This window comes from Rhinopithecus bieti, unplaced genomic scaffold, assembly GCF_001698545.2.
Source record: "Rhinopithecus bieti isolate Rb0 unplaced genomic scaffold, ASM169854v2 scaffold_25304, whole genome shotgun sequence".
In the NCBI taxonomy this organism is placed as follows: Eukaryota; Metazoa; Chordata; class Mammalia; order Primates; family Cercopithecidae; genus Rhinopithecus; species Rhinopithecus bieti.
In genome coordinates, this window is record NW_016811568.1 from 17,055 (window position 1) to 29,097 (window position 12,043).

The 12,043-nt window shown below is 50.1% G+C and overlaps 2 protein-coding genes across 3 annotated transcripts in view; one reads left to right on the forward strand and one right to left on the reverse strand.

The window, feature by feature from the left end:
* LOC108543551 (NHP2-like protein 1) overlaps positions 1–3,114 on the reverse strand; it is a gene marked incomplete at its 3' end in the record, with an annotated part of 20,163 nt that extends 17,049 nt beyond the window's left edge. Inside the window, exon 1 of the mRNA XM_017894082.1 lies at positions 3,002–3,114. Coding sequence (XP_017749571.1) covers positions 3,002–3,004 — 3 coding nt within the window. The remainder of the gene's footprint in view (positions 1–3,001) is intronic.
* Positions 3,115–4,136: 1,022 nt separating this feature from the next.
* Positions 4,137–11,388, forward strand: LOC108543573 (uncharacterized). 2 transcript variants are annotated; one of them, XM_017894121.1, is made up of 3 exons: positions 4,371–4,430; positions 6,708–7,096; positions 7,183–11,388. In XM_017894121.1, exon 3 carries the CDS (start codon positions 7,245–7,247, stop codon positions 11,340–11,342), a length of 4,098 nt encoding a protein of 1,365 aa, XP_017749610.1. In that variant the 5' UTR covers positions 4,371–4,430; positions 6,708–7,096; positions 7,183–7,244; the 3' UTR covers positions 11,343–11,388. The 2 variants fall into 2 exon arrangements, with proteins under 2 accessions (XP_017749609.1, XP_017749610.1); XM_017894120.1 differs by having other exon boundaries at positions 4,137–4,430; positions 6,708–11,388.
* The last annotated feature ends 655 nt before the right edge of the window (positions 11,389–12,043 follow it).

Below are 12,043 nucleotides of genomic sequence, written 5' to 3' on the forward strand. Positions count from 1 at the left end.
TACCTTTTGTTGTTGAGACAGGGTCTCACTCTGTCACTGAGGCCAGAGTGCAGTGGCATGACAATAGCTCACTGCAGCCTCGACCTTCAGGGCTCAAGTGATCCTCCTGCCTCAGCCTCCTCAGTAACTGGGACTACAAGTGTGGGCCACCACTCCTGGCTAATTTTATTTTATTTTATTTTTTATTTTTTGAGATGGAGTTTCGCTCTTGTTGCCCAGGCTGGAGTGCAATGGCACAATCTCAGCTCACCACAAGTTCCGCCTCCCGGGTTCAAGAGATTCTTCTGCCTCAGCGTCCCGAGGAGCTGGGATTACAGGCATGCGCCACCATGCCAGGCTAAATTTTGTATTATTAGTAGAGACAGGGTTTTGCCGTGTTGGCCAGGCTGGTCTGCAACTCCTGACCTTGTGATCCGCCCACCTCGGCCTCCCAAAGTGCTGAGATTACAGGCGTGAGCCACCGCACCCAGCCAACTTCTGGCTAATTAAAAAAAAAAATTGTTTAGGCTGGGTGCAGTGGCTCACGCCTGTAATCCCAGCTCTTTGGGAGGCCGAGGCAGGCAGATCACTTGAGGTCAGGAGTTTGAGACCAGCCTGACCAACACGGCAAAACCCTGTCTCTATTAAAAAACAAAAACAAAAAATAGCTGGGCGTGGTGGTGCATGCCTGTAATCCCAGCTACTTGGGAGGCTGAGACAGGAGAATCGCTTGAACCCGGGAGACAGAGGTTTCAGTGAGTCGAGATCCACCTGCCTCGGCCTCCCAAAGTGCTGGGATTAAAAGTGTGAGCCACCACATCCAGCCATACAAATATGTTTTATTTGTTACTACAGTAGGGATTTTATTTTATTTTTTGAGACAGAGTCTTGCTTTGTCACCCAGGCTGTAGTGCAGTGGCATGATGTCAGCTCACTGCAACCACTGCCTCCTCGAATATAGTGATTCTTCTGCCTCAGCCTCCTAAGTAGCTGGGATTACAGGCATGCACCACCATGCCCGCCTAATTTTTGTATTTTTAGTAGAGATGGGGTTTCACCATGTTGGTTAGGCTGGTCTTAACCTCATGATCCGCCCACCTCGGCCTCCCAAAGTGCTGGGATTACAGGTGTGAGCCACCGTGCCCGGGTGGAAAGTTTGGTTAATAATTTATCACCTTTTATTTTATTTATTTATATTTTTTGAGACGGAGTCTCACACTGTCACCCGGGCTGGAGTGTAGTGGCGTGATCTTGGCTCACTGCAACCTCTGCCTCCCCAGGTTCAAGTGATTCTCCTTGCCTCAGCCTCCCAAGTAGCTGGGATTACAGGTGCCCACGACCACGCCTGGCTAATTTTTTTGTATTTTTAGTAGACAGGGTTTCACTATGTTGGCCAGGCTGGTCTTGAACTCCTGACCCCATAATCCACCCACCTCAGCCTCCCAAAGTGCTGGGATTACAGGCATGAGCCACCGTGCCTGACCCTGTCCCACATTTTAAAATAGATATACTTAAAAATATTACGTGGAACCCCCAAAGTATGTACAACTATGATATGTCAATTTAAACAAACTTTTAAAATTGCTGTTGCTTCCAACAACCCATTCTCTGGAAATCAGGATCCTCAACTCTCAATAAATATCAAATTCATAAAAGAGGAAAACTTCAGGAATCTGAACAGCCATCAAATACCTAAATGTTTCACTATTAGTAAACAAAAAAGTTAAACTCAATTTTAAAGCCAAACTACCTAGCTTATAAACACTAATTGAAACTTGCTTAGGGTGTATTTATTCACCTTTCAATTTCTTCAGAGGTTAAATAAATTAATGAACGATATCATACCACCAGCCAACCTAAATCCCTACCTAGCGTGATCAGTTTGGTTTCCCTGTACACCAGACAGCCAAAACTTGCAAGGTTTTGATTGGACAACAAATACTGCGCGTGCTCACTCTGTGCCAACCATGAGGACTAGATGTTTAACATGCTTCATTTCATCTGATCCTCACAACATCCTCATGCACTGTCATCCCCATTTTACAGTTGAGGAAAACTGCAAAGTTCAACCTGAGACCATCCGATTCCAAAACGTTTCAGGGAACTGCATAAAAGCGAGCAATGAGTTTGAAAGCTTCGAGTTCTAGGCTCAGCCAGGTACTAAGCTTCAAAATGCACGGGAGGAGGTTTGGGGGGAGTGCTACCGCCGGGATCCAAGCTCCGGTGGAAGGATTAACTATAGAAGTTACAGTGCTTTGCAAATTCTTCCCTCCTCACCAAGTGCCAACCAAAACGACTACGCCAGGACACACGTTTTAGAACTTTCCCTATATGTTTAAAAGAGACGACCAAGAGTTTAGAGACGCCGCACGTGGTGCTACCAGACTTCTGGGTTTTGAAGCCACCACCTTGCGGGAGAAGCCCTTCCTGCGCTCCAGAAGTCGCGCTCACTTCATGTTCCCCACAGCCCCCAAATGCCAAAGTCTCCTCTAGGTCCCTGGCGCGTGTGACTCGCGGCGAGCACTAGGCGCACACCCACAGGAGATCTCCTGGATCCCAGCAACCGGGGTGGGGTGAGGTAGGGTGGGTAGGGGAGGTTGATCCGAATCCCAGGGTCCCACGCCATCGTAGATTTCGTACGAAAAGAAACAAGGGAAAAAAAAGTTGGAGCCAAGTTTTCTTCACTCAACTTTTTGCCCTCTCCCACGTGGGTTGGTCTCTTTCTCCCGCTGGGCCATGCCCCCTCCGCTCGCCGCAGACCTGCCACGCAAACAGACCGTGCGGCAAAGCACCACAGCAGCGGGGATCCAGAGGTTTCCTGAGTTCTAACCTCGAGTTCTAACCTCGGGCCAGGCTGTTGGGAACCCGCGGCTGCTGGAGTTCTAACTCAGGGCCCAGCGGTTAAGACCCAACGCCGGCGGATGAGACGGCGCAGGGTCTAAGCCTTCATCTAACAGGCGAGGGAGTGAACGCAACCCCGAGTCTCCTGCTTCCCGGTCCCTTGGCCGGCGCACGCACTCACCATGGCTGCTGTTCCGCGGGCTCGGCACTCCTAGGGGAGCACAACCGACTTTTGAGCAGCGTTCGCCTCCACCGGAAGAACTCACAGAAGCAGCAGCGGAAATGGCCCCGCGCGGCAGGAAGCAAAGATGACGCTACGCAAGCGAGCTAGCGTGCCCCGCCCCCTACGGGGCACTAGCGCGGAAACTGGCTTTGCGTTGATGAAGGAACGTACTTTGGCGTTCTTACGAGCTGTCCAGTACAAATTATTGGCAGAAACAATGAATTAAAGATTCAAAAAATAACCCACCAGTCGGTCGCAGTGGCTTATGCCTGTAATCCTAGCACTTTGGGAGGCCGAGGCGGGCGGATCACTTGAGGACAAGAGTTCGAGACCAGCCTGACCAACACGGAGAAACCCCGTCCTACTAAAAATACAAAATTAGCCGGGCGTGGTGGCGCATGCCTGGAATCCCAGCTACTCGGCAGGTTGAGGCGGGAAAATCGCTTGAACCTGGCAGGCGGAAGTTGCAGTGAGCAGAGATTGTGCCATTGCACTCCAGCCTGGGCAACAAGAGCAAAACTCGGTCTGAAAAAAAAAAAATTCAGCCACTAAACGGTTAAGTCCTGGCTCATTATGATTGGCTGACGTCCCTGCCTGCTCAGATATTTATTTTGAATAGAACCTTTGGGTAAAAGAGTCTTCAGGGTAGCATTTATTTTCCCACCAACACTGATCCTAAGATGGGAAAAGTAATTCCCCCACGGGAAATCAGGATACTGCAAGCAAAGAGAAACGGATGCTGAATGGTTAAACAATAATACATGTATTCAATACAGTGTTTATTAAATGTTTGATAATAGATAGAAGGACAGGCAGATCCAAGTATCTCATAGGAAGAAAGAAATCAAGCAGACCGCAGGTTGTATCACCCCATCACACATTCAGGGAACTCAATCTCTTCATTCCAGAGGATGGGGTTGTTGAAAACAAGTTCTTCCTCTTAATTACTTTTGAGCAATTCCCCAATACTGTCCTTACCTGCACCAAGAGCATGCTAGCCAACCCTGGCACCAGGGTCAGAGTTGAGGATGGGGCATCAGCCCGCTTTGTGAGGTGGCCTCAGTGACAGGGGTGCTATGAGGTGGCAGCTATCCTACTGCAGCTGGCTGCATCAGATGTGCCAGGCCTGCCCCCTAGCTCCCAACACCATCTGCCTGACCTAAACTTTGCCATGTTGTTGTCACTGTTGGGTGCCTGTGCCGTGGTGGGGCCATTCCATGGCCCTGAGTGGGAGCCAGTGCAGGGCCTGCTTTCCCAGGATCACAGCTGCAGGGACCCTCAGTGCTGTGGCAACCTGCTTGTCCTCTGCCTCTTTCTGGTCTGGCAGGTCCGGCACTATTGGCACCAGGTCACCAGGACCCGCTTCAGCACAAGGAATGACATCAAGGTGAGTAGGCCCCATACACTTTCACCCTCCTTCCCTCAGCACCATGATTGTCTCTGTCACTTGTTACAAGGACCTTGTTTTATGGCTGATGTACCAGAAATGAATCAGAGGGAAACTCAGGCTGCTCGGGGAGAGCATTGACCAAGCCCCAAACCCAGGAGTCACCCTGAGATCCTCTCTTTCCCTCACTCCACACATTCAATCCATCTGCAAGTCCCAGGGGCTATACTTGCAAATTGTATCTCAAATCTGATCACTTCTCCCAGCCACACCACACCTTCCTGGGCAGAGACACCATCATGTCTCACTTGGACCATAGCAACAGCCTTCTGCCCGGTTCTTGCTGCTTCTCTTATCCAACCACAGCCTATCCTCCATACAGTCACCAGAAATGGACTTCTCCTTTCTCTCTCTCTCTTTTTTTTTTCCTGAGACAGAGTCTCACACTGTTGCCTGGGCTGGTGTGCAGTGGTGTGATCTTGGTTCGCTGCAACCTCTGCCTCCCTGGTTCAAGTGATTCTCCTGCCTCAGCCTCCCGAGTACCTAGGATTACAGGCACCTGACACCATACCCAGCTTTTTTTTTTTTTTTTTTTGTATTTTTAGTAGAGACAGGGTTTCACTATGTTGGCCAAGATGGTCTCAAGCTCCTGACCTCGTGATCTGCCCGCCTCGGCCTCCCAAAGTGCTGGGATTACAGGCATGAGCTACTGCGCCTGGCCTCTTTTTTCTCTCTTAAAAAAAAAAATTGGCCCAAGGATAATACACACACACAAATTACAAGTATGTAGATCGTAAATTTTCACAAATTGAATACATCAGTTTGTAGCATGCAGATTAAGAAACAAATAATTACCAGCAGCCCAGAAGTTTGCAGTCACAACTCTGCGGATTTCCTTTTCTTTTTTTTTTTTTGAGATGGAGTTTTGCTCTTGTTGCCCAGGCTGGAGTGCAATGGTGCGATCTCGGCCTACCTCAACCTCCGCCTCCCAAGTTCAAGCAATTCTCCTGCCTCAGCCTCCTGAGTAGCTGGGATTACAGGCATGCACCACCACACCCAGCTAATTTTGTATTTTTAGTAGAGATGAGGTTTCTCCATGTTAGTCATGCTGGTCTCAAACTCCCATCCTCATGTGATCCGCCTGCCTTGGCTTCCAAAAGTGCTGGGATTATAGGAATGAGCCACCGCTCCCGGCCAACTCTGCAGATTTCTTTCTTTTTTTTTTTTCTTTCTTTTTTTTTTTTTGAGATGGAGTCTTGCTCTGTAGCCCAGGCTAAAGTCCAGTGGTGCGATCTTGGCTCACAGCAACCTCTGCCTCCCAGGTTCAAGCGATTCTCCTGCCTCAACCTCCCTAGTAGCTGGGATTACAGGCACGTGCCACCACGCACAGCTGATTTTTGTATTTTTAGTAGACACAGGGTTTCACCATGTTGGCCCGGCTGGTCTCAAACTCCTGACCTCAAGTGATCCACCCACCTTCGCCTCCCAAAGTGTTGGGATTACAGGCGTGAGACACCACGCCTGGCCGACTCTGTGGATTTTTTTTTTTTTTTCCAGATGGAGTCTCGCTCTGTCACCCAGGCTGGACTGCAGTGGCATGATCTTGGCTCACTGCAACTTCCACCTCCCGAGTTCAAGCAATTCTTGTACCTCAGCCTCCTGAGTAGCTGGGATTACAGGCATGCACCATGATGGTTGGCTAATTTTTGTATTTTTAGTAGAGATGGGGTTTCGCCATGTTGGCTAGGCTGGTCTGGAACTCCTGACCTCAAGTGATCCACTCATCTTGGCCTCCCAAAGTGCTGGGATTACAGACGTAAGTCACCATGCCCTGCCATCAGAACAAACTTTTAGAAACAGAACATAGCACTTAGCTGCTCAAAACCCTGCAGTGGCTCCTACACTTATATTATTCGTCAAACTCAGAATAAAATTCACATTCCTAATCACAACTCTAAGGACCAGCGTAATCTGTCCTGTGTTTGTCTCCAATCTTATCTCCCAGTGCTCTCCTCGTTACTGGTTCCATTCTGGCTACACGGTCTTCTTTGCTGTTCCTGTACATGTAATTTTGTTCCATCCTCAAGCCTTTGTAGTTAATGTCTCCTCTGCCTACAACGCTCTTTCTTCAGATGTCACTTGGTTTACTCTTTACTTCATTCAGGTCTCCAGTCAAATGTCACTTCCTCCAAGAAGCCTTCCCTGACTATTCTGTCTGTGTGAATTATGCAAATTATTATGTGTTCAAGGATTTTGCTTCTCTGTTCTCACCTACAGGTGCCACTGCAGAAACGGGCAGTGCCCTCCATGAGGTGCGAAACTGTCTTCGAGCTGACTCCTGAATTCTTCAGTCCTGGAAAGTCCAGGGGCCTAGGTTCTCAACAATGGGCACAAAGGCAGAGATGGGGATACCAGAGGAGCCTCCAGGAATCATGGGCCCAGAACCTGCTCTCTCTACAGCACCCATGTCCAGGACCACCTTCAGGTGTCCACACCTACTCTCAGCCCATCTTTTGTACCACCTCCAATTCAAACACCTGTCTACTGCCTCAGGATAGTTCCTGGAAAGCATGGCAGGTGCCTTGGTGTCTCCGTGATGGTCAGACTCGCCCTGCCTTAGATATGTGTCAAGAGATGGAGCAGCTATTGCTTCACTCACAGGAAAGGTTGGTGTCACTGGAGTCTGTCATCAGCATGAGGTCTCACCCAAACTCGATGACCTTAACCACCTCTCTTCCAAACTTACTTTCAGCTCAGAGGCTGCAGTTCTGTCCCAGAGAGCTCCTGTCTGATCCTTCCCACCAAACACTGAGAATGTGCACTTGGAAGTCTTGGGACTGTCCACCAGAGGCCTGGGAACCAGGGGGTAAAAACCAGACAGCAGGCAGAGAGGATAGTAGAGAGACCCAGGCTCCAAGGTGGATGAACCAGACAGGGAGCAGACGGGAGGATGCTTCAGAAATCCAGGCATCTGGGGAGCAGTTCCCAGTAGACTTTGGAATGGAGGGTGATGCAGAGACTAAAGTGTTGGAGTGTGCAAACCAGAGACTAGTAATAAGTGAAACTGATGGCGAGATCTTGACACCAGGGTGGGACAACCAGGACCAGATGGGAGTTGAGAGTAGAACCAACATTCAGGAACTAGGGAATAGAAACCAGAGGGAGGCTGGAGGTAAGAATCCCCCCGAAACCCAGGCACATATGGGAGAGAACCAAGAACAGTTAAGATGTAAAATTGATGCAGAGACCCAAACACCTGAGTGGGAGAACCAGGATAAGAATGGAAGTGAGGATGCTGTGGAGACCCAGACATTTGAGAGGAAGGACAAGAAAGAGGCCGGAGGGGAGAATGGGGAAGAGATCCAGGCTCAAGGATTGGGGAAGCAAGGCCAGACTGGAGATGAGAATGGTGAAGAGACCCAGACACCACAGTGGGAGAAACAAGATCAGATGAAAGGTGAGGCTAATGTGGAAATTCAGACAGAAGAGGGCAGAAACAAGGACCAGGTTGGAGGTCAGGATGCTGCACAAACCCAGTCATGTGGGAAGGAGAACGTGGGAGAAGTAAAAAAAGCGAATAGTGTAGAGACCCAGGCCTTGGATTGGAGAAAACAGGAATGTACTGGAAATGGGAATGTTACAGAGATCCAGACACCAAGGTGGGAGAAGCATGATCAAGGTGGAAGTAAGAAAGCTAAGAAGACGAAAGTATCTGGGGGAGAGAACCAGAAACAATTAAGTCATGAAATTCAAGTGTGGTGGGGAAATAAGGGCCTGAGAAGAGGTGAAGATGCTAAGGAAACCCAGATAGCTACCAAGCAGCAGCTCAGGGAGATAAGAGAGAAGGACTGGGTGGTAATCCAGGCACTATGGTGGGGAAACCAGAGACAAGTAGCAAGTGAAATTCATAGAGAATTTGAGATACTATGTTGGGAGAATCAGAACTGGACTGGAGGTGAACATAGAGCAGAAAGTCAGGCAGCAGAGAAGAGAGACCAGAGAAAGGATGGAGATGAGGTTGGCACAAATATCCTGGCACCCAACGCTGAGATCCAGGAACAATTAAAAGGTGAAACTGATGTGGAGACGCAGAGCAATGAGCCACTTAGAGAAGAAGATGGTACATACATTCAGTCACTAGGTAGGAGAGAGGTTAAAGATGAGGATGATAAAGAGACCCAGGAACTTGGGGGAAAAAATCAGGGTCAGTTAGGAAATGAATTTAGTGGAAACATTCACATACCAAAGGCGAAGAATCAGGAACATATTAGAGGCAAAGATGGTGCACGTACCCAGACACGTGAGTCAGGGAACTGGGACAAATTAATAAGTCAAATTGATGGAGAAATGCATTCAGCAGAATGGAAGAAAGATGAGCAGATTGGAGGTGAGAATGGGACAGAAATTCAGATACAAGGGAAGAGAAACCTGAGAGAAGTTGGAGGTGAGGATGGTGTAAAGACTTGGGCGCCTGGGAAAGAAACCCAGGGTCAGTTTAGAAGTGATCTTGGTAGGAAGATCCTTTTATCAGAGTGGAAGAGCCAGCAGCAGATGGGAAGTGAGAATGGAACAGAAATTCAGGCTCCAGTGGAGAGAAACCAGAGAGAACCTGGAGGCGAGGATGGTGTAAAGACTCAGAGATCTAAGAGAGAGAACGAGGACCAGTTAGATGGTGAGATTGGAAGGAGTCATTCACCAGGGAGGAGGAACTGGGAGCTGACTGGAAAGAATGTTGCAGAAAATCAAGCATCAGAGAAGAGAAACCAGAGAGAGGTTGGAAACAAGGATGGTAGAATGATCTGGAGGCTTAGGGGAAAAAACTGGAGACTTAGAGCAAAGAACCAGAGACTGTTAAAAAGTAAAGGTAATGGAAAGACCTGTTTATCAGTGTGGAAGAACCAGGAACAGGGTAGAGGTGGGAATGATGAAGAAATTCCAATACAGGGGAAGAGAAACCTGAGAGGGACCACAAGTGATGATGGTACAGAGACCCAGGCTCCTGCAGGAGATGACCAGGGACAGTTAAGAGGTGAAATTGATAAAGAGATCCAGGTACAAGGGCAAGGAAATAATAATGAGGGTGGAGGTGAGGACGTTGCAGAACTCCAGGATATAGGAAGCCAGAGAAAGTGCACAGATGAGGATGTTGGAGGGCCTCAGGCACCAAGGGGAGGAAACAAAGATCTGGTCAGAGGAGAGGATGCTGTGAGAGACAGTCTCCAAGTCGACTGTTCTGGGAATGAGAGGCCCACATGCAGGAAGCACAGCTTACCATGGCCTCCAGCCTTCACTGGCTATGGACATGGGACCCTGGAACAGGAACAGGCAGTGGCTGTGAATGGTTTCACCTCTGCCCCCTGTCCTGAGGCGAATCCTTTCCCCCACAGGGGTGAAGTCTTCCTGCTGGTGGATGGGGATGGAGAGCATCTGGCCAGCCAAGGCACAACCCCTGCCAGGGATCATAGAGTGGGCATCAGTCCAGCCTCCCAGCAGGCCCAACCTGAAACCTGGAGAAGACGACAAAGGGACAAAGGGGTGGATCCAGAGAAGGCCCCCAGCCTGACTCGGCAGCCCCAAAACCCTCTGTCTCTGACTGCTCCCTTGGGCATGCCCTCTCCCTGCCCCTGTCTCCCGTGTGGCCCAGCCCCGGAAGCTGCCATCGCTCTGGAGGGTGCTCCCATTGCCCTCACTGTCCTGCCCAAGGGGACAGGCCTCAAGAAGAGCAAACGACTACTCCTGGAGTCCCTCATGCGGAGGAGGATTGCACACCTGAAGTGGGGTCTTCCCCGGCGGATCCTGGAGTCCTATTTCCTGTTTAACTTCTTAGGATCTTGCTCATTGACCCTTGCTGGGGCGAGGCTCCCTGGACTGAACACAGGCCAGCAGCTCCAAGCGCAGCAGGAAGGGTATTGTGAGGCCCAGGGCTCCTCACCAGGCCTTAAGTCCCCAGAGAGGTTCCAGAGGGTTCTGCGCCCAGACAGAAAAAGCTCAAAACTTCCTACACAAGCCAGAGCTCTGGAGAGCAACAGACTGCACAGATCAGAGCCCATGGGCATTTCCATCCAGCCTGAAAGGGCCATGAGAGTCAGGCCACCCGGGGGCGCCAGAGAACTACAGAAGATCCAGGAAGCACCTGCTAGGACCAAGCTCCAGTCTCCCAGGATCCTCAGGCCGGCAGCGGAGTCCAGGAGCTGGTGTGGCCTACAAAGGGTGGGAGAGCCTCCCAATGAGAACAGCAGGGGCAGGAAAATGATCAGGTCAAAGGTCTCCCAGGTGGCAGAAAGGGCTCCCAGTAGAATGAGGACCTCATCCTCCAGGGCAGACCTCGCCCACTGGAAGAAGGAATGTACATCCTGGGAGCCCTCTAAGCCCCCCAAGCCCCCCAGACTCAAATGCCAGCAGACCACATACAGAAGAGGAAGCCTGGAATCTACAGGGTGCAGAGGGGCTGGGCAGCAGCCTTCCTACCATCGTGCAGAACCTGTCAGCTTCAAAGGGAGGCTCCACTCTGCGGTGGCAAAGCTGAGCCTGACCCTTCTGAACAAGATGTCCTGGTCCCCACAGCTCGCCAAGTGCCAGCACTTGGCCCCTAACGTGAGCCTGAGGGAACCTGATTCTACTCTGCTTCCCAAAGTGGGTGATCCACGTGCAGGGGAGGACAGCATCGGAGACCACACTGCTTCACAGAGGGATCTTCAGCCGCAAGGTCACTGCTGTACTGGGGCCACCCTTCCTAAGACAGAGAGTCCCCAGGGCCAGGGAGCACCTGGGAACCCAAATGGGGCGCCACAGAATACACCAGCCTCCAAAAAGTTTAGTATTATGAAGCATCTGAGTTTTTTTCTCTTCCAGCATGGCTTTAAAAAGCAGACTCAGGCCCAGAGTCCTCAGGACACATCAGGAAAGCTTTGACAGTGTGCTGATCCCCACAAAACCTCTAATAAATTGGTCATTTGGGTCCTGTGGTGTTCTGATTTCTCTGGCACATTTTCCAAGCGCCCCCTTTTGGGGTTTAGGATACTTTGTGGGTGGGGTAGAAGCCACTTCCACTCTGTGGTTGTGAAGGTTTAGGGAATGTGGATCAACCCAGGGTTATCTCCGAAACACCTCCCCTCCCAGTTCCTCACAGTAGAGTCCACTGAGGTTCTGTCCTGCCCTGTCCCCAGGCTAATCCTGATTGAGGCAGGATACTCCAAAACCTTCAGCTGCTTATGGGGAGGGGTGGTCCTCTGCATGGGACACTTTTTTTTTTTTTTTTTTGAGATGGAGTCTCCCTCTGTGGCCCAAGCTGGAGTGCAGTGGCTTGATCTTGGCTCACTGTAATCTTCACCCCCCGGATTCAAGTGATTCTTCTGCCTCAGCCTCCCAAGTAGCTGGGATTATAGTCATGAGCCACCACGCCTGGCTAATTTTTGTATTTTTAGTAGAGGGGGGGTTTTGCCATGTTGCCCAGGCTGATCTCGAACTTCTTTCTCTATTTTTTTTTTTTTACTTCTATTTTTATTTTTTGGTCTCAAGCTTCTATTTATTTTTGAGATGGAGTCTTCCTCTGTCACCCAGGCTGGAATGCAGTGGTGCGATCTAGGCTCACTGCAACCTCCACTTCCCAGGGT